Here is a 23,892-nt window from a genome sequence, read left to right on the forward strand (position 1 = left end):
GGCCTTTGAGGGAGCCTTTATAACCTGGTGAGAAAAACATTCAACACAAAAACCTTGTAGATCCAAAAAACATACTCCTACCACCTCTACATATAAATTTAGGCCTAATGACACAGTTTGCAAAGGCTTTGCCTAAAGATGGACCATGTTTTAAGTATCTCTGCCAAAAGTTTCCACACCTTTCAGAAGATAAACTAAAAGAAAGCTTCTTTGTTGGAACTGACATTAGAAAATTGATGTTTGCTGTTAACTTTGAATCCAAAATGACCTTAAATGAGAAAGAAGCATGGGTATCATTCAAGCAAGTTGTTACAAAGTTATTAGGACATGAAAAAGAGCCAGCCGCAATGGTCTAGCGGTTCAGGCGCTCAGTACGGAACTGCGGGACTGCTACGGTCGCAGGTTCGAATCCTGCCTCGGGCATGGATGTGTGTGATGTCCTTAGGTTAGTTAGGTTTAAGTAGTTCTAAGTTCTAGGGGACTGATGACCACAGATGTTAAGTCCCATAGTTCTCAGAGCCATTTGAACCATGAAAAAGACCCAGAATATGTTTCAATGTTAAAGAAATTTAAAACTTTAGGGTGTTTAATGAGCCTTAAAGTTCACTTTTTGAACAGTCACCTTGATTACTTCCCAGGCAATATGGGACATGTTAGTGAGGAGTACAGAGAGCGTTTTCACCAGGACATTAAAGAGATGGAAAAATGCTACTAACACCACTGGAACACCAACATGATGGGGGGGGGGGGGGGGGGGGCTACTGTTGGTCACTTTACTGAGAAGTTCAGCAAGCCTTAGGCAAGATGGCGGCTACAGTAAAAGTTAAGCAAGTGTCCTTCCAGAAAAACATAAATTTTGCTGTAAAAAAGAAATCATGTGAAAATTGTAAAGACGAAATCAAGAAACTAAATGAACGCATAATGAGCTTACAGTTCATAATCGGCAGTTTGAAAACGGAACAAGAAAATAGTGATCTGAACACACTAAAACTTGCGCGAGATAGTTCGTCCGTTACGGAAAAGTGGTCAAATGTTAAGTGCAGAAACAGAAAGACCAAAGTGCAAATTCGGAAAACCTGTGAAAGTTACGCAAGCTTTGTGCACGAAAACACATTTCAAGTACTTTCGATCGCCGATAGTGAAAATGCAACTTACAGTTCGCATGAACGATGGGAAAAGCAAAAAGGCACTGTGGGGAATAAGGTAAGAGAAGAAAATTTACTGACGCAAACAACTGTGAAGGTCAATATAAATGTGCCGACCAAAAATTGTGCCAAAGTGTTTGGTAAAACACTACAAAACGATTCGCAAATTGTGAACTCCAATAACAGGAAACTGTGTTTTCAGACAGCCATGGTCGTGGACTTGCGAGTAAACTAAAAGAAACAACTAAAACATTTTCGTGTGGTATAGTGAAACCGGGAGCCCCACTTAGCGAAATTAAAACCATGACCGTATCTGCAGCGGCAAAAAAATCTGCGTGATAAAGTCTTCGTTGTACTTCTGGGAGGCGCAAATGACATCTACAAAAATGAAACAGCGAGTGCAACGCGCGATCTTAAACAGTGTCTGAGGAACCTCACTCACACTAGCGTAATACTTGTCAATATTCCGCATCACTATATGATCTTGTAAGATGGTCATGTGTTAACAGGGAAATAAAAAGTGCCAACAGTCAGTTTGCAAAAATCTGCAGACATTTTAAAAACGTGAAATGCGTTGATATAAGCAGTATTGGACGTAGATTCCACACGCAACATGGACTTCACCTGAATGGCTTGGGGAAAGAATATCTGACAAGCCTGATAACCAAGGTAATAAAAAACCACCAAAATAAATTCAAAACCAAAACGATAATTGCATCACCATCGCCTGACTCCATAACAAAAACACTTCAAAAAAATTCATTAGAAACATCATCAGCACCAGCAAAACATGTAAAAAAAGACAAAATTTTAACAGAAAGAACAGTGGACATCGATTTCAACGACAAAAGAACTACTGTTCCTCATCAGCCAAATATTATTTTAGACGAAAATAACAAAAACGAGAAGACTCCAAGTTCACAAGGAAACACTGCAGTAGTGGCAGAACCAACATTTGAAGTGTCAGAAACAGCATCACCATCGACGACAATAAATAGAAGGCTGTTGGACAGAAGAAATGCTGAGCCTCCTTCTCATCTCAAGGATTTTTTATGTGTGGGCCTGAAGAAAAAGAAGGGACAACAGTAGGTAGTGTCAGGTGTCTCCTCTCTCCTGTTTCAAGACAGACTCCAATGGATTCTCAGTCAGGTAACAGCACTAATAGAATGAAAAAGTAAGAGGAAGGCATCTCTTTCTTTCATCAAAATATAAGGGGCCTCTTAAACAAAACAGATCAACTCCTTATTAACATTAGTGAAAAGGACAGTATAAATAATGCCCAGATTTTGTGCTTAACTGAGCACCATGTTACTGATAAATGTGCCTTGTCATCTAGAGTAAGTTATAGTTTAGTAACATACTACTGTAGGGAAAGTAAAGATAAAGATGGAGTAGCAATTTATGTTAAGGATAGTGTAGCATACAAAGCTATAGATATTAAGAAATATTGTGTGGAACAACAATTTGAGGCATGTGCCACAGAAATAATAACTAAATTCTACCCAATAATAGTGTTGGCTGTCTACAGGGCTCCTTCAGGTGACATAAAAACTTTTCTGCATTCAGTGGAACTCCTTCTGTCAGGATTACTTTCAAAAGCGAAGGATATTGTAGTTTTAGGTGATTTCAATATAAACTTTATGACAGAAAATAAGAATAAAATAGACTTTGAGATTGTGATGACCTTACATAATCTGACATCAGTAATAGACTTCCCAACAAGAATTACATCCGAGTGCCAAACTATGATAGACAACAGTTTTTTAGATGTAACTAGACATCAGAATTATATTGTCAGCCAGGTTATAAGTGGGCTTTCAGATCACAATGGACAAATTCTCACTATTTATGACGTTAATCTGTTCAAAAACGAATTTCCTCAATGGAAATTCATAAGAGTAACGAATGAAGAGGCAAAAGGAACTTTCAACTACAGGTTGCAGCAACTAGATTGGTCTTTAGTATATAGCCATGATGATGTTGATACTAAATTTAACTGTTTTATAAATGAATTCTGTGCTCTTTTTGAAGAAATATTTCCCAAGAAATGGGTCAGAAACATTGCTTCCAATTCTGTAAGTAAGCCTTGGATTACAAAAGGTATAAAACAGTCATGTAAAACCAAAAGGGAAACTTATGCTGCAATAAGATTCTGTAATGATGTAGAAAAATGGGTACACTATAGAATATACCATAAAATTTTGAAGAAACTAATACAGAAATCAAAAGCCCTTTATTATTAGAAGAAAATAGATAATTCTAATAATAAAATAAAAACAATTTGGAGCATTGTAAAAAAAGAAACAGGATTAGATACAACAAGTAAAGAAGATGTAAATAATATCAGATATGAAGGTACCCTAGTAGATAACCCCAAAACGATGGCTGAGATTTTTAATAAACACTTCCTATCAGTAACTCAACAGATTGGTTGCAAGCCCAATGTTGATGAAGCTGTAACTCTTTGTCAAGCAGTATATTCAAACACAATTTCAGAAATGCACCTTAATCCTGTCATTGCAGAAGAAATTCAAAAAATCATCATGTCTCTAAAAAGTACAAACTCTCCAGGGGTTGATAATATATCTAGTAATTTATTGAAATATTCTTGTGTGTAGATAAGGGACATTCTCTGTCATATTTTCAATGCTTCCCTTCAGAAAGGTGTTGTTCCCAGTAGACTTAAGTATGCCATTGTGAAGCCCCTGTACAAAAAGGGCAATAAAGCTGAACTAACTAACTATTGACCTATCTCTTTGCTGACAGCTTTTTCCAAAATTCTAGAAAAGCTAATACATGTAAGAATTACTGATCATCTCATGAAGAATGGAGTTCTCAGCAAGAGCCAATTTGGCTTTCAAAAGGGCCGTTCAACAGAAGACGCAGTCTACGCACTTGCAAATGAAGTGCTAGAAACCCTTAATGAAAAAAATGCTAGCACTTGGTGTCTTCTGTGATTTATCCAAAGTGTTTGACTGCGTTCATCACCAGATTCTCTTGCAAAATGCAAAATTAGTAGGAATAAGTGGTGTTGCAGGCAATTGGCTAAAGTCGTACCTCCAAGACAGAAAACAAAAAGTTGTCTTGAATAGCTCAGGTGGAGTATGTGACACTTCCTCAGATTCTGAATGGAGTTCCATTACATGGGGAATGCCTCAGGGCTCAATTCTTGGGCCACTATTATTACTGATTTTTATAAATGATCTACCATCATGCACAAGCCTGCCGTGTAAATTTACATTATTTGCTGATGATACCACACTTTTTATGAGCAGTAGAACAGACAACAATCTTGAGGAACTCATTAATCACATACTCTCAGATGTGGGTAATTGGTTCAAGGTTAATGGTCTCTCATTAAATTCCAGTAAGACCAGCTTTATTCAATTCTGTACAAAAACAGAAAAAGAGAGAGAGATAAGTGTGACATGTGGTAATCAATCAATAGTTAGAATGGAGACAACAAAATTTCTTGGAGTGCACATCGACAAGAAAATGAACTGGTCTTCACATATTATTGATCTCTGTAAGAGGCTTAGCTCTGCTACCTATGCTTTACGGGTTGTCACTACATGTGTTGAACCTAACACTGCAAAAGTGGCATACTATGGCTATTTTCATTCACTCATTGAGTACGGAATTATTTTTTGGGGCAACCAGCCATTAGCAAGGAAAGTGTTCATTGCACAAAAGCGAGCTTTAAGAATTATATGTGGATTGCGCCCAAGAGACTCGTGTAGAAATAGTTTTCGTAATCTTAAAATATACACAAATACATTCCAATATATTTTTTCTCTCATGTGTTTTGTTTGTAAAAATATAGGGATATTTCAACCAAACAATGAGCGCAACACATGGAGGAAGAATGACATACACAGTGAACTCAAAAATTTGAGCTTGGCACAAAAGGGTGTCCACTACACTGGAACAAAACTGTTCAATGCTCTTCCTCCCGAAATAAAGACAGAGATTCATAACAAGAGTAAGTTTAAGAAAGAACTAAAAATATTTCTGCTAGAAAAAGGTTTTTACAGTCTAGATGAATTTTTAACTAAATAAATTGTAATATTTTAATATTATATAATACAAGTTGACATAATGCCACTAAGAATGTTATTTAACCTGTGATCTGTATCTGTTTTCTGTAGTGTTTTAATGATTCTAAGAAAATATGTATTTTCTTTTTCTGTATTGCTGCCCAAAAATTTACTGTATAAATTTTTATTTAATTATGTACTCAAATTTCTATATATGCTACAAGATTATCAGATTGTATTTGTAAAAAAACTGACTCGTTCGACGTCCTTGTGTATCCAACACAGTTGGACCTATGGAACATGAAATAAATCAAATCAAATCAAATCACATAGAAAAAGTTACACAAGAAGTTTCAAAGAAAAAAGAGAAAGAAAATACAAACCAATTCCAGCTGACAAGTGAAACCTCTATTTACACATATCATTGTTTTAATTAGCTTACTGTAAATACAAACCATGCTTACGTTGTAACAAAGCATTTCATTAATTTCCCCATTTATAGTATAGCATAGGATTTTTATACTCTATAGTAAAAAGCATATTGCTCAAAAACCATGGGTGATACAAAAAAAACTAAGGCTAGATTTGGATTCAGCTTATAAAAATGTATAAAGATCAGCTATTAAAGTAAAAAAAAATTTTTTTTTAATTTTTTGCTGGCCTGTGTAATTAATGGGGCTAAAAAATGTACTTAGCAGTTTGTAATTTCATATGTGGGTACAATGAAACAATGATTGCATGTTCACAGATGGGTGTCAACCAACAATTGAGATTCCTGTTTCTTGTTCACAGTGTTATTCCTACAAGGTATAGTTCAGAAACCTGATTTTGAAATGTATTACTCAAAGATAGAAATTCTTGAACCCTCTGTTTTCTGAAAAGTATTGTGTCCCTCCTCCAATAAAAACCTCCATGACACTGTCAAATTAAATCAACTGTAACATGCTTATTTTCATAGTATACATTCCTGCTGCAAAAAGCTATGAACTGTTAACAACTTGTAACAAACTGTAACAATCACTTGACTTGAAAAAAAGTGCACCAAAGCATGTCATATTATGCTGCACTGCAAGAAAGTACCATGGGGCATGGGAATAATTATACAGGTGGGCACAGATAATGGCACAAGGAACAGCCCAGTCAAGAGGTTAACACACTTTGACATTTTGGAAACAACAGTTTAGACTTATAATCATATCTTGTATACAGATAATGCAACACCACCACCACTGTTCGAACTTCTCAAGGAGCTGTTAGACACCACAGTGATAAATTAAAATAGTTTTCTGATAGCACTTGCTATCTGTAGCACCTGAAAGTAAATTTCCAGGAAGTGCGTTCTTGCAGCAACTTTAATTGGTGTAGTTAGGGTTGCAGGAACTACTCAATGTGTAATATTCTCCTAACATAACTCTACACCATTTAATCTTACCTACATTGTCATTCTGTGTCAGCAAGTGTTGACAGTCTGCAGTGTTGCTCACCATGTGGGCATTTATCACAACACTTATCTACTGCCTATGTTTGTGGTACTAACAGTGAAGTGAAAAATCTACCTTGTAGCAGTTGCCTGGGCAATCACATGAACTGTCTGCTCAGTATGGCTCATAGGAACTCACACGGGACAACAACAAAGTTACGTTAAGACTTCCTGAGGGCAATAGGATGAAAAACCTAAAACTATACTGGATGATCCAAAATTAAATCCACACAGCAATCACGACCTGGCTACTTGGTCTCTGCCAAGCACTGCTGGTGGTCATTCAAAATTATGATGCAGACAGTTTACAGAGCTCCTGTAAACAGACACAAGAGAATAAGTGTCAGCTCCTCACCACTGACAAACACAGGATTTAGTAGCTCCTATTCACATGTCAGTGAAGTATGCAGAAGAAACCTAGCATGCTGTGCATGTCCAGCAGGGAGGCAGAGTCACAATATTTTGGAATGACATTACCTGATTGTGAGACTGTCCACAGTCACCCACACAATTGTGCGCTGAGCAATACAAGTACAGAATTCTCTATTGACAAGTTAACTGTGAATTAATACTTTGAGATGACTCTGTGAACATGCACAACATATATCTTCCAAACACATTTTGTCAGTATGCACAAATTCAGTACAAATTTTGTTCTGTCCTGTCTCAGCTCAGTTGAGGGAGCCTTGCGGGAAAAACAAGTCTGTTATTACTTTATTATTACCTTTTATTACCACGGTTGTGTCATTACCCAGCTATGGCTAGATAGACAACATCAAAAATTATATAATTGATATTTACAAATAATATGTAACAATAGAAAAAAATTTAACAGATTAAGCATTTCGCTAAATCAAACAATGGAAACTCCAGGTTGGAAAAGGTAGATTGCTACTTACTGTACAGGTAGAATGAAAAGACACTTACATATTAGCTTACAGCCAAAGCCTTCATCAGAAAAGGAAACATACACACACACACACACACACACACACACACACACACACACACACAAACATTATTTACACAAAAGCTTGAACCACTGAGCTGCCGGAGATGGCCGTTGTGTGTGCCTTAGATGTGTTTGCTTGTGTGAACAAATATATATACATCTGTGTGTGTGTGTGTGTGTGTGTGTGTGTTCTTTTCTGATAATGACTTTGGCCAAAGGCTAATGTGTAAGTGTCTTTTCATTGTGCCTTTCTGCATCTTAATGTGTCAGTAGCAGTCTATATTGTCCTTAAATTGTTGTTAATCATTTTACTATGTATACATTTTATCTACAATTTACACTTGAGTTCTGTGACAGATTCACTAGTTTTTGAGGAAATTCAGTAACTCTGTTCACTTTCTTCACAATAAGAAAAGCTACTGGGTGGAGTTTTAAGGCTCTTGAACTTTTGTTTTTGAACATCTCCAGTGCCAGGGTCTGCACTTCTATGGGTAGTGAAACGAACATTCTCAGCACAATGTTCAGAGAGCTCTCTCTTGTTCTGGACAGCTAAGAAGTTGGTTTGTTTATGCTCTCTTTGTTGTGGGAATTGTGGTAATGTATATCATGTCTCCTGCTGAAGAAATCTAGATTTTTCTTAATGTGAAGGAGGCACAAAGATACATAATGACTATAAACAGTTATTATTTCCAATTTTCTGAATAATGGCCTTCAGTGCTCCTATCTTCTACCTGATGTTATGATCCTTATTGCTTCTTCTTGGAGTAATAATACTTCCTCGCTGCCTGTAGAGTGACTCTACAGTAACAGGCTATAGCCAATATGACTGTGAAACAATGAGCAATATACCATTAGCAAATGCTGATCAGTTGTTATGTGTTTCAGTTTTCTCAGGTGGTACATGACTCATGACACTTTTTCACACACATTTGCAGTGTTGTCTTGTCAAGTGAGTTTGTTGTCCACTATGAACCCCAGAAGTTTCACAGACCCTACACAGTTTAAGTATACTTTGTCAATGAGGCTACATTTCAATGCTTGTGATTTTTCTTCATTGATTTTTGCTTTGTTTATAACAAATCACTCTTTTGTAACGTAAAACAAAGCATCTGCTTCTTCTTGAGCCTCGCTGGCATTGATGGCTTTTGAGTATAAAGTTGTGTCATCCACAAAGTGCAAAAACTGTCCGTGAGTGCTTAAGTCAGCCGGCCGCTGGTGGCCGAGCGGTTCTAGGCACTTCAGTCTGGAACCGCGCGACCGCTACGGTCGCAGGTTCGAATCCTGCCTCGGGCATGGATGTGTGTGATGTCCTTAGGTTAGTTACGTTTAAGTAGTTCTAAGTTCTAGGGGACTGATGACCTGAGATGTTAAGTCTCATAGTGCTCAGAGCCATTTGAACCATTTTTTTTTTTTTTTTTGCTTAAGTCATTCTCAAAAACTAGGAACAGAAGGGGGCCCATTACTGATCCCTACATCATGCTGTATTCCAACTTCCATTCACATGATAGTGCTCCAGGACTGATATGATCTGCCTTCTGTTTTCCAGATAAGGTTTGAGGGTTGCCAGAACAGTCCCTCCAACTCCATACTGACAGAGCTTATTTAGAAGGACCTTATGAGGAGTGGAGTCAAACACCTTATTCAGATTACACAGTATGACTGTTAAAGATTATTTTTCTTCAGAACTGCGCTTTATCTCAGAGATGAGATTGAGTGCTGCTGCTGCTATTGTATAATTGCCTTTCCTGAAACCATGCTGTGCATCTGAAAAGAGTTCATTAATTTGAAAGTAATTTGAGATTTAGTCTTTCACTGCAGTTTCAATGAATTCAGCACGAGACTGGAATTATTGAGATTGGTTTGAAGCACTACGATGCCTGGGTCACCCTCCTTATAAACTGGTACTGTTGATGCAATTTTCAGCATGTCGGGAAATACACCAGCATAGAAACATTAATTAATTACCATAGTTAATTGTTAAGCAACATCACGTACAATTTCATTGAGGCTATTATTTGACATCCCATATATAGTCCATCAGAAGGCTTCTAAGATTTTACAATATTTATTACTTCATTTTTTGTAATTTCCTTCAGTTTATCATGGTGCACCTTTTTTATTTCTTACAGCAGCTGCAGGGTCTATTTTCAAGTCATGATTACACTTATAGTGTTTTTCACAATGTCAATAAAATAATTGTTGACGTCATCTGGACTACATAAGCTTAATGGAGAGGTGAGTTTTTCATGTGTTTATTGATCAGGCCCCATGCTGCCTTGCATGGGTTGTGAGCTCCTTTGCTACAAATAGTGCATACTAGATTAATAAATTCTCTCCTTTTGGTACTCTCTTTAGCAAAGTGTACATTGAAATTACTACAAAATACAATTTGTGTCGTAATGTATGAGTTATGGACTACTCCCATAGGATTACTATCAATGATCAACGAGGTACCAAACCTGGAATAGCACTGTGTCAATGTCCTTGGGGACGGCATGACAAGAAGGATCTGAAAATGTTTTAGTGCACAAGGTGACAACACTACAGTAACAATGTTTGTTCATAGTAGAACAAGGTGTGCACTTCATGCCTCATTGTTACTTTTGGTGTTAGCAATATGCATTTTAAAAATTCAGGCAGTGCAAAACTTTTTTTGAAGTCTGTATAAGTTTGATGAATTTACAGACCAATAAATACTGAGACCTGGCTAATTCAAGCAGCAGCAATTACATATTTGCCACACAAGTGACATTCATCACAGATTTGTAAAATCAGACAAACAAAACGTGCAAGGGTACCCTTCTAGAAATATGATACAAGAAAATGTATGTTGACTGCCACCGAAAATTAGCTGATGTACACAAATTTTGTACCTGTGTTACGCTCATTACCCATAATAAATCTCCACTAAATGTACAAAACACTACTACCAGAATTACTGCCACTGATAAGATACCAGTGATTTGGTAGCTTACTACCAAATTTTTTGAAGTAATTTGCACTTACCCATTTCAATGTAACAGTTGATAACTTCACTTATTAATCTTGTGTTTACTGTTTCTCCTTTACGTTCCCTTTCAATCAGTTTCAAAACAGCACTCACTACCTGAAAGAATCATGAAAAATACCAAGTTTCAGTCCCTAACTACACATGAGATCTGTGATGCAAAAGGTAACAAAATTGGCCAGTATCATGTGATCTTCAGGGCCTGACTACGGGGTTTCCTTTCTTAGCTGTTCAACAACTTACTTTCCACAAGAAAAGCATTGAGAAAGTGATATGATCACACTCACTGTGTGCAAGTAATACAGAAAGTTTATCTCCAATTATACATATGTTGTTTCTGTTCTTTCAGGCACGTTTGAAACAACAGACACCATTTTGATCCCACAGCTACTATGAGTCAGGACACACAGGAATTAAAGACATAAGCTACCAGTTGGCACTGATTTACATCAATAGGGAAAGTTTGATTCGCAGTCCAGGACAAATTTTTAATTTGCCCCATTGATATAAGTCAATTCCCACTGACAGTTAATGTCTTTAATACCTCTCTGTCTTACCTCCAGCTGACTGGAGCAGAACATATATTATAAAGAGATTTTTGCCAACAAAAGGAATCATGACATGTGAACCAAATTAGACAAAGAGGGTATGATTACACAGCAGTAAATGAATGTTTGCATAAAACAGAAAAATAAATTTATAATGCCTGATACAAGTTAAATTTGGAGGAAATACTACCATGACAAAAGATTTGGATTTAATACCCTGGTGGGTGACATCCATCATTATTGATGAAAAAGTCATTATAGACATAGCACAAATTCTGATTGGGCAAGAATGCCACAGAAAATTGACTTCAGCATTTTCAAAGGAGCAGCCTCAGCAATCAGCTCTATATATTTAGTGACACTGTGGAAAACTTAAATCTAAACAGTTAGATGGCAATCTGAACTCTGCTCTCCCCTAATGTGAGTCTAGTACCAATACCGATGTGCCACTTCAATTGACAAAAAAACATAGAGACCTGTAATCAGCAAACACATCAAAGGAGAATGAAAATGGACATGAGATGTAAGTATATCACAATACAACTGAATGTTTAAGACAACAGTTTCATACGGTCAGTAGAGCAACTTTGCCCAAAAGACCATACTTTTACAAATGCCCATGTGCTGTTTAATGCCACTTCTATTAGGTGAGCAGTGATATGCCCTTATAGAAATATTACCACAATATTCTGTAAGAAAAACCATGAAAAGTCAATGGCATGCTACAAATACCCTGCTGTCTTATTTGGTATAAGATGAAAAATTAAAAAAATAATATTTACGGAACCTTAAGAACAATTTTTACTGTTTCTTTATGCTGGAAGTTTAGACTGAGAAAAAATACAACTATATACTACTACTATGGAGCTTGTTTATTTCAACACAATATGTTATGCACGAAGCATGTTGATAATCACTTTTCCATTTCATGCTTCCACATCAGCTATTTAGTGATAATTGATTGGTTTATTCAGTCAATTGCAGTGTGTGTAAAACTGTGTACAGTGCACTTCACTGCCAATCAGCAGTTACTGTAACTATAGTAATATAATAATTTCATCACCACATCTTATGAGAGTTTCTGTAAGTATACAAATAGTTAAGATGTTCTAGCTGTGGTGAGTAGATCACAGGAGACTGCCATACTTAGAAATCTATTTCTTAATGTGTCATCACTAATGTTAGACAAGCTGTACAGAATAGAGATGGAATCTGAAAGAATGTAAAGTAAAATACTTTTACTGCAACGAACTTGTCTGTGGTTTGCTTGTGATGGCAGTAGGAGGAGGACCTAATTCAATCGAAAGAGTAATCATTCAAATCAACACTTTCAATTTGTGTGTATAATTGTTAGCAGCATATAAATTTGCAAACATTTTCAAAATTATTTTGTGAACTGTATGGAGTAGATGATAAGAAATTATGCAGTTCTTCAGATTATTTGTGGTTCACAACACTGCATATCTAAACTTATCACAGGTATCTTACATATGAACAAAAAAAATTTCACTCCAAATCACAGTGTTAATGATTAACATTACAATTGCTAGTTCTGTATAAGTTTTCAGATTATGAATAGAGAGAACTTCAGTTTGATATCCCAGAAGTTTCTGTGCCTATCACTTCCAAGACTAGATTAACAAGACCTTACCTATAATGCATACACTTGAAATTGACTATGATTTATTCTGATATTTGAATAAAATGAAAACAAGAACAAACTTCTCTTCTTCTCCAAAAGCTAGCCTATTATTTTTAACTGAACCGTTTTTGAGTGGAAGGAAGGAAGGAAGGAAGAGGTTAATGGAGACAGAGCACAAGTTCAGGGGACAAGGATGTTGAAGGAATATAGTTGTGGCATTATTTAAAAAACTGTCATCGTATTTGTTCCACTGATTTCTGGAAATTTAAATCATGGTGATCTGGTAGGGACTTGAAACTCATTTCTTCTAAATATGAATAAAGGGTCTTAACTATTGAACCATCTTGCCTGGCACTGCATAGTGAAGCAGATGCCACTGAACTGCTGACTGTCTGTAAAAATTACATAAGGTAGATTTATATTCTGTGTAGGAAGCAAGAATATGGAAGTCCCATCACGCAAAAGTCATGAGTGAACTGAAAATACTAACTAAAATGATATTGAGTAGCAAATCGTAATATGTCTTCAGCAACATATGGCTGAAACTGCCAGTAAGCTATGGAATACATTGAAAATAACAGTGAATGATTTGCACAGGTATAGGGAAAGAATGACTCATTTTGCATAATTATAAAAATGAATATATCATGAAACACTGGTGTACATGGAAGTCACAGCAATCTAATTATAACTTCCTGTCCCACTAAATTTGGCCTCAATGGACTTCCTCCATTTAAAAAAATACCTGATTGTTCAACGTTAAATACATTTCCTCTCTCCAATATATTAATGCTATCTTATATATTTCGTATATATCCTTCCTGACTCGGTCATGTTCTCTTGGGATCCAATGCCTGAAAAAAATTAGCAAACGGTCAGTTATTCTGAAGTTACATAATGTAAAAATAGAAAGAAAAAAGTGTTATAAGATACATTTTTACATTTAACATCAAGAACACTAAAAGGACAATCTGATAAACCACACATGATGTTAGTCACAAAACAAATCACATCCACATTAATAGGATTTAATGCATATGGTACTCCCTGAGAGACCCTTTGATTCTTGTTTACTTAAATACAGTGGAAAAGTTTCTTCTGATGTTTACTTTGAATCCTTAACACTTTTTGAATACATGGCATTTCAACATATTCTAAACTTTCTCTTGTGTCACTGGTACATATTATGATGGCTCACTATTTACTTGCGTTACAGTTATGCATAAAATTTAATAAACAGCCATTTTATAGTACACTGAAATTGGTCAAAACTTATTAGGGGACCTTAATTGACCATGAAAAAAAGTTGTAGCACATAATGGCTGGCAGTAATTACTTCAAATAATTAAGATTTCTCATACAACTCAAAGTTTTTGTCTGCTCATGAAACTTTATTCAGATTTCATGGTAGATATAATATTGTTGAATGAAGGAAACTAATGCGTATTAAGCTGCTTAGTTCTCTTTACAAATACAAATTGTATATTCTACCATTCAATTTTTGGCTGTCTTGGTTTGAAGTCTTAACGTGACAAAGCTCACCAAAAATCTTAAACAAATATAATCTACACATATTTAGTCACTTATATACTTTATTGCAATGGTAACAACAAAGGTTATTAAACCTCAAGGCATGTAGAAATTCACTAGGTAGCTCATTCTGAGGTGGAACCAATGTTACTGGTTAGCATTCATTGTTGTCATTGGGTGGTCAGTTGCTCCACAGACTTCTAAATTCACACAAGGATTATGCAGTGACTGTAAATATTATTTCTATATTTACTTCTCTAATTAGTCTGACTTTCAAGAGCAGTATCAAAATCTCCCAAATTGGGAAATAAATAGCACAACCTCATCCCCCCAGCCTTACAATTTCCTTCAGTTATGCATGTTTATCATTCAAAGTTCTCAAAAGAAGAATGATGCAATTTTCCCAATTAGTAATATCTCACTTCAGCAATCCTAAATACAGAAAGTGTATCTTATGATGGTCTTCCCATTTGGCAATGTCATTGCATCATCCAGAAGATGGTTCTGTTGTTTTTCAATATGTGGAAGGATAGGCAAATGAACACCCACATTTCCCATCACTGTCAGTACAGTAGAGAGAATCAGTGAAAAAAATGTGAAAACGTGTACTTCCTCTCCTTAGGTTCTTAGGATATTGTGTGCAATAGCTCGCTTAGCATTGTACAATGAAAGTTCCAATGCACTGACTACTTCCATTCAGAAAAAAATACAGTAGACCATCACCACCATCCATTTTGTTTTGTCCTAGTATCAAACCATCAGATAAACTGTTTCTTATTACACTAGTGATGTTTCCAATAGTCATCAGCTGAGGAAAATGAAACAGCTCTGCCATAGCTTCAATGACAGATGTCCATTCTTTAAAAAATCCTATTGTGGAAACATTCAAAAGCTTGAGTAGCAGGGCTAAATAAACTTCCATTTACATTTATAAGTTGTACTTTGAGAGACAGCAGTTTAATTTGGTCTCTAAAATATCTTTCAGGCTCAACCTACAGCACAAAATTCATTCTACAGTGTCACAGATAACAATTATCATTGCTAACAAAACACTTAATCAGAATCTAAATGAACTGGCTAGCTACATATTATTTATTAATGGCCTTCAGCCTGACAACTGATATGATGCAAAATTAAGTTTCACTCTTCAGGGAGTGTGCACTGATTCGGAACTTCCTGGCTGATTAAAACTGTCTGCCAGACTGGAACTCAAACTTGGGACTCGGGTTGCATGATGTGCTTGGATAGCTCATTCAGTAAAGTGTAAAGCACATAACTGTGGCAAACAAAGATCCCAGGTTTTTGTCCCAATCTGGCACATAGTTTTGATCTGCCAGGAAGTTTCAAATCAGCATACACTCCACTGCAGAGTGAAAATTCACACTGGAAAGAATGCTCTAGGCTGTGGTTAAGCCAGTTCTCCACAGTTATCATTTCTTCCAGCAGTGCTAGTCCCTCAAGGTAGGCAGGAGAATTTATGTGAAGCTTGTATAGTAGAAGAAATGATGTGTTTATGTAGCTACCTGTGGTAGTCTATCCCATCAAGCCACTTCATCTCTGTATAACTAATGCAACCTACATCAGTCTGAACCTGCTTACTGTAATTAAGCCTTGTTCTCTCTACAATATTTACCCACCCCACTCACTCACACTTCCTTCAGTTACCAAAATCACCATTCATTGAAGCCTCAGGATGTGTCCTATCAACCAATCCTTTTTTTTAGTCAAGTTCTCCAAGAAATTTCTTTCCACCAATTTGATTTAGTGCCTCCTCATTTGTTATTTGAACTACTGATATAATCTTCAGCATTCTTCTGTAGCATCACATTTCAAATGCTTGCATTTTCTTCTTGTCTGATGGGTTTGCTGTCTGTGTTTCATTTCTCTACAAGGCCACCTCCGTAAATATACCTTCAAAAGGAACTTTTTAACATTTGCACTTGTATTCAGCATTCAGAAATTTCTCTTTTTCAGAATTGCTTTTCTTGCTATTACTAATCTGCATTTGATATCATTTCTACTTCAGTCATCATCAATTACTTCACTGCACAACTCACAGACCACTTTTACTGTCTCATTTACTTATCTAATACAGTCATCCTTGACTGTTTTAATTTGACAGTATTGTTTTACTTCTGTTGATGTTCATCTTATAAACTCTTTTCAAGACATTATCCTCACCAGTCAGTTTGTCTTCCAAGTACTCTGCTGTCGATGACAGAGTTACAATTTTAACAACAAACTTCAAAGTTTTAGTTTCTCCTCCCTGAACTTTAATTTCCTTTCCAAATTTCTCCATTTTTCCTTTACTGCTTGCTCAATGCACAAAGCTGAGAACATAAGGGAGAGGCTGCAACCCTGTCTCACTCCCTTCTCAGCTACTGCTTTCTTCCATGTCCTTCAATTGTTATAACTGCAGTCTCATTTCTGTACAAGTTGTACACATTTTGCACCCAGTGTTTTATTCCCAGTGCTTTCTTAATTTCAAAAAGTCTATTCCAGTCAACACTGTCAAAAGCTTTCTCTATATCTTCAAAAGCTATAAACACCAGTTCATGTTTCTTCAATGTAACTTGTAAGATATGTCATAGGGTCAGTATTGCCCCACATGTTTCTACATTCCTATGGAAACCAAACTGATCTTTCTGAGTTTGGCTCACAACATAGGCACAAAATACAGGGACATGCAGATAGAAGAGGTTCACAGCATTACTTTCTTTGGGATTGAGCTTGATGACAAATTCAGTTGGGAGAAGCCCACTACAGAACTGCTGAAACACCTATGTACACAAATAATTATTTCAATGCATATGTTGTCATATATAGATGATACAAAAATGAAAAAGTTGGCACACTTTGCTAACTTAATCCCATAATATCATTTGGTATCATATTTTGATGAAACTTGATAAATCAAGTTAAAGTTTTCCAGGTTCAAAAGCATGTAATATGAATTATTTACAGCACAAATTTAATATACCATAGAAACCAGTTCAAAGAATTGTAAAGACATACAAGTTCTCCTTATATTTTAATGACACTTGCTGTAAATAATATATGTCTTTCCTTCAAAAATGAAGTTCATATCTTTTGTTTCCATCAGTCACAAAAACACATTTTCAATGACTTTCCACCAACCATAACACATCTCAAGAATAGAAATATCAAATGTTCTAAGTGCCAACCTCACATTCGTACATAGCTTATCTATAGACAAAAACATTGAGAAGCAGCATGATACCACAGAATTATGCTGCCCACCTAATCACTGCAAAAAATGAAACAAATTAGGAAATAAATGATGTATTAAGAATACCAGGGAACTGACCAGTTCTGAGTGCCAATAAGAAAGTTTTCAGGTACCAGTAACACTAAGGCACCAAGTTTTATTTGTGATTATACAAGCATAGAAATACAGCCATAATATTTTAACTGGTAGAACTGTAGTCAACAAAAATCATTTCTTATATCTTTTAATTTTTGTTTTTTTTTTTATGAAAGAGTAACACAATCAAATTCAAGGAAAAAAAATCTCTCAGTACTGTGTCTGAGTATTACATAACTCGATTCTTGGGATCAGGTATTGCAAAGGTTATTGTACAATTCCCCGGGCTGTTGAAAAAATGGCAACATCACCAAAAAGTCTTTCTGTTTTGCAACTGATAAACATAGCTGGTCTTTCAGACAAAGTACGGCATGTTATACATCAGCCACAGTCTTTCCTCTTTTGAATACATTGTCATTTTTCCACTCATGTGTTTCAGGGTAAGAATTTTTGATAACTATTTCAGATTAATGGGTATGGGACAATTTGATCATCACACACACACATAAACCTGCATTGACAAAAATGTTTAATCACAGCAGCATCTTTAAAATCAAAGAACTCAGTTGTATGCAGTGGAATTACACGAAATGATTTCATAGCTTTAGCTGACTCAACAATTTTCTGTAAATTTTGTGGAACAAAGGCCTTGCTTACCTTTCTTTATTTGTTGGATAAGCTGTTTTAGGAAATATATACAGAAGAATCCTCACTTGACTCCACATAAAACAGATTAAAAAATCAGCAGTGCACAAAACTATATGCTAAATCTTGAGTCTTGCTAATCAAAGTTTCATTTTATAAGAATCAAAGGTTTGAGAGAGAAAGCAAAAGACAAGACAGTTACTGAAAAACAAGAAGTTTGTTCATATTTGTGGTGTGATCTTTTACTTTTTGTGTATTTTTTTAAAAGAAATGTCCTTTCTTGTTGAAAAATGGACTGTTAATATTAGTTTGTGTATCAAATGGTGCTCTCTTTTAATGTTGTTTTGTGTGTTTTTGTTATCTTAACCAATTGACTTCTAAATATAATTTAATGGTAGGTATTCCTTAAGTGTTTACACTAATTGTTTCAGTGCAAAGGCAAGTATTCATGAAAATTTAAAGATAACTTGATAGTAACAGATTAGTACAGTGCTTAAAATATGTCACATTGTTAGCTGTTCTGCAATGACAGTTTCAGATTACTTTGGCTTAATATACATTATTCTGTATATAATGAAGATATTTTATATACAGCTTCTTAATTATTTAACAACAGTGACATATGAAAACTGGTTAGAACTTTCAGTTCATTGTACACTATTTTGCATTGTTGCAAAAACTTAACTTGTGGAACTGTGTTACTTGCCTCAAATATTTATAAAGAAATTGTGTGCCATCACAGAGCATCTACTACTATTGCCATCTACAGTTTTGTGTAATGTGTTTCATATGATATGATAGAAATTCTGAGTCTTATAGTGAAGTCAAAAAGAGTTAATACTCCAGTCTGTGCTGTAGAAGTTATCAAAATCAGCAGATGCTGTTATACTAATACTGTACTGTTGAGTCATTTGTATCGTAGTGGAAGATTAAGAGTCTTGGTAGCAGTAGTAGCACAACTCCTATGAATGAATGGGATTGTGTGGAGTTTCATGAAAACTGTATGTCAGAAAAGTTGTGTGAATCTCAAAACGTTGTGCAGGAGAGAGTGAATTAAAAAATTGTTGATGGTTCTCAAATGTTATTGATGCATAAATGTGGTGCGACTTAACCTAGCTAGGTATATTTTTCAGAAAAAAAGTGTGTCCTTTTATAAAGCTTGCAAGTGTGTGCGTGATATTGCCCTTTACATAATTTTTTGTATGTGTTACTCCAGTGTTAAAAGAGAGATCATTTTGTAGAAAAAAATGTGATACAAACACAACTGACATTATAAAGAAATCTATATAAAATTTCTGTCCCAGCTCAAAAAACCATACCCACTAACAAAAAACTTCTGTATTAACTCTCCAAACCATCCAAAGGTTTAATAGAAACATCATTAAAAACACAACTGTGCTATTTTCATTTAGGACAGCACAGTTATCTGACTAGGTAACTAGTTTATTATGCATAACTAGCCCCAAATTGAAGATTTTAAACAAACATAAAGCAAGTACAGAGCTAACTTGCATAACAAGACTTTCATCCCACATATACCTAAAAGCAATATTGTTATCACTGACATGAATACTCAATTTATCTTCTTGCTGTAATACATACTGGATATGTTAATGTTGATGCAAATAACACTTGTTGGATATAAATACATATAACAGTAGTTTCACAAATGTGGAGTATTGACTCGGCTGCATGAGTGCCTATTAAATTATCTGTTCAACTGTGGCTGTAGTTGACATTTACTTGTCATCGTGTACACTGAAATTTGACATATCACGTAAGTGTCTGTATGAGGCCTGTGAAAGGACACATGTGGAAAATCTCTCTAAAAAAATTGACATGTAAAATTTGTACAAAAGAGAAGTCAGTGGATACATTACCTTATATGAAATGTGCATACTTGATAGATATCAATCTGGGCTGAAGTACTCTCTACTCAACTTGGAATAATCATAATGGCTTTCAGCAAGTACGAAGCTGCTTATGTGATCTTTAATTTACTGTATATCACTGTCACTGAACTTCTTATGACCTGCATTCTTACTGTGGATGGCTGTATACATAGATACTACTACTTTTTTCTAGCCTGAAGAGTTTACAAAAATCTGTAACTGCCCCCAAATAATTCCTGGAAAGTTGTTTTGCAAACTTGCCTAGTGCCACCAGTAGTACCAGGTATTATGTAACACTGACAGTGACTACTTGCTGGACTGTCACATGTACCATGTCTGTGTCGTTTGATTTCGATGATTTTCAATAAACCCAATAAATAAGTTCCTTGTTCATTTTTGTTCTTTATTCTCTGACAACAGTTAAAAAGCTTCCAGTGATATGGTATTTCATTGAATTAATATAATACAATATAAACTATACTGTAACATTTTAGAAACTTAAATACAGAATACTGATATTCCAGAGTAACATTTATTTTCAGCTTTCTAGGCCATCCTCAGATAACTTGAAAGTAAGCAGATAGTCCTACATTAGTGAAAGTTTAAAGCTGCACAAAAATTGTTTCTACAAGGATATGTGACCTTTAACATCTGTATATCTATAAGAATCACAAGCATAATGAAAGTAACAATGGAGCTCTGAAAAAAGAAATATTATTTTATGTTATACTCAAAGATTAAAAGTATAAGAATGTATATGCCAAAAATGGTGTACAAGTGAACATTGGCACAGACTGCTTCGTTACATGGACAAAATTAGTGATGGATGTGGTGAATAGAATGAAAAACGGGGGGGGGGGGGGGGGGGGGGGGGGCAGAGGGGATAAAGGACTCTATGGAATGTGGGTGTGGAACAGTTATAACAAGCATATTATGTAATGGTGAGAAAAAATGTTAACTAGTTGTTGCTACTTCAGTACAGGTGAATAATGAAACTGTGTTTGCTCATTGAGAATCATGTCAGGATTCCCTGCTTAATGTTTATTAACAGCCAGAATTATGAGTGACATTAGTTTTCTGCCTTTAGTTCCCCTATGGAAGACATTTAATATCATAAGAATGACATCCATTCAGAACATGTTCATCAAAGGTGGAATCTATCTTTTTCAGTCACCAACTCTTTTAATGCTCAGTCAGTCAAGGAGTTATAGCCCTCCTGATATATCTATATATAATTTGACACACAGATTGGAGGATATCCTATAAATTCCATTCTGTTCTACAGGTGGAACCTTGTCTTTATTGTTGACCAGAATGTAAAGAACAGTATTTGTAACATAAAAAGCTGGAGTATACAGGGTGAGTCACCTAACGTTACCGCTGGATATATTTTGTAAACCACATCAAATACTGATGAACCGATTCCACAGACCAAACATGAGGAGAGGGGCTAGTGTAATTGTTTAATGCAAACCATAAAAAAATGCACGGAAGTATGTTTTTTAACATAAACCTACATTTTTTTTAAATGGAACCATGTTAGTTTTGTTAGCACATCTGAACATATAAACAAATACATAATCAGTGCCATTTGTTGCATTGTAAAATGTTAATTACATCCGGAGATATTGTAACCTAAAGTTGACGCTTGAAAGCTCCGACTTTCAGTTGCGTGTTGTAACAAACACGGGCCACGGTCGGCGAGCAGCATCTGCAGGGACATGTTTATGATCACGACCATGTTATTTTAAAATGTTTACTCAAAATTATCAATAAGCATTTCAGCTAATAAGGGACTCGGTGGAGACCCCACTGATAACCCATCTGACTGGCTGTACAAAGTCTGTTGAAACTGGAAATAATTTTGCTTTAACCCTTAACTCCCCAGCAAGGTCACATATAAAACAAGTTTGTGAATAGCGTTGTTCTTTCTTCAATGTCAGCTTGTTGTTGTTGTTGTTGTTGTTGTTGTTGTCTTCAGTACAGTGACTGGTTTGATGCAGCTCTCCATGCTACTCTATCCTGTGCAAGCTTCTTCATCTCCCAGAACCTACTGCAACATACATCCTTCTGAATCTGCTTAGTGTATTCATCTCTTGGTCTCCCTCTACGATTTTTACCCTCCATGCTGCCCTCCAATGCTAAATCTGTGATCCCTTGATGCCTCAAAACGTGTCCTACCAACCGCTCCCTTCTTCTAGTCAAGTTGTGCCACAAACTTCTCTTCTCCCCAATCCTATTGAATACCTCCTCATTAGTTACGTGATCTACCCACCTTATCTTCAGCATTCTTCTGTAGCACCACATTTCGAAAGCTTCTATTCTCTTCTTGTCCAAACTAGTTATCGTCCATGTTTCACTTCCATACATGGCTACACTCCATACAAATACTTTCAGAAACAACTTCCTGACACTTAAATCTATACTCGATGTTAACAAATTTCTCTTCTTCAGAAACGATTTCCTTGCCATTGCCAGTCTACATTTTATATCCTCTGTACTTCGACCATCATCAGTTATTTTACTCCCTAAATAGCAAAACTCCTTTACTACTTTAAGTGTCTCATTTCCCAATCTAATTCCCTCAGCATCACCCGATTTAATTTGACTACATTCCACTATCCTCGTTTTGCTTTTGTTGATGTTCATCTTATATCCTCCTTTCAAGACACTGTGTTATTAGCACAAAATAGATGGACAATTCGGTGGCTGCAGTAGCTTCTATGTGTATAGGAGTTGAACCTGTATCATTTGTACATTGATATTCTGCAAAGAAGAAGAAGACATTTCCAGTACAATGTCTTGAAATTATTGAAGCTTATAATAAACACACAGGGGAAGTTGGTAGGATGGGTGAAAACATTCCCATATACAGAGTAAATATTCAAAACAAGAAATGGTACTGGGCTTTACTTTCTTGGCTGATTGACATACCTGTACATAATGTGCGGCAGCTGAAGAAAGGAACATGGTCTAGAACTGCTCAGCTCGAATTCAAGAGAGAAATTGCACAAGTTTACATAAAGAGATATATAAAGCCTGTAAAAGGAGCAGGCAGGCCCTCTATCAGTTCTTTATGTGGATGCAAACTGTGTGTTCCAAGCAATGTAAGATAAGAGGCTATAAAACAGTGCATCAAGAAGACTGACAAAAAGAAAAGGTGTGTAGGTTTGTACTGCAAACAGAAATCATCAGCAGTTCACACAAAATGTGGGAAACTGAGGCATTTGTCTCGCTCTCTTGCGTAACTTCACCTGTGAGGGCCGGGAGGTATTACTACATCCGGCCGCCGTTTGGTGGTGACATTTGCTTCTCGTGTCGCAGCTCGTTCTGAGCATTTCGATTTTCTTCTCGCAATGCAATCATTGTGCGGCACGATGCTGGGGGGGTAGGCCACGTCGAGGCTGTCAACTCCAACGTAGAGTGTGGGTAACTCTAAATCGTCTGCGGACAGGTGTTGGTCGGTGCGGATATTTGTTGAAAAAGTGGGGTTTCTCCCAGGACCCCAATTGTGAGTGCGGAGAGAGTCAAACCATGCAGCATATAGTTGAGTGCGACGTACACGGACTTAAGGGAGGAAATCTGATGGACATACATGTGATAAGTGACCAAGCACTTTTGTGGCTGGAAACCCTGAAAATTTTATTGTAAATCATTGTTAATGTTAATTTAAATTTTTATGTTGATGT

The 23,892-nt window shown here is 36.0% G+C and overlaps 1 protein-coding gene across 2 annotated transcripts in view; it reads right to left on the minus strand.

Annotated features, from left to right (window-relative positions):
- LOC124555195 (cullin-1-like) overlaps positions 1-23,892 on the minus strand; it is a 231,548-nt gene that overhangs the window by 141,055 nt on the left and 66,601 nt on the right. For both annotated transcript variants that reach the window (XR_006968526.1, XM_047129039.1), the window contains exons 5-6: positions 13,557-13,665; positions 10,621-10,720 (exon numbers count right to left, since the gene is read on the minus strand). Coding sequence is in view for 1 of the 2 variants with exons in the window: in XM_047129039.1 (XP_046984995.1) it covers positions 10,621-10,720; positions 13,557-13,665 (209 nt within the window). In the remaining variant the exon portion in view is untranslated. The remainder of the gene's footprint in view (positions 1-10,620; positions 10,721-13,556; positions 13,666-23,892) is intronic.

This window comes from Schistocerca americana, chromosome X (assembly GCF_021461395.2).
Source record: "Schistocerca americana isolate TAMUIC-IGC-003095 chromosome X, iqSchAmer2.1, whole genome shotgun sequence".
NCBI classification, from domain to species: domain Eukaryota; kingdom Metazoa; phylum Arthropoda; class Insecta; order Orthoptera; family Acrididae; genus Schistocerca; species Schistocerca americana.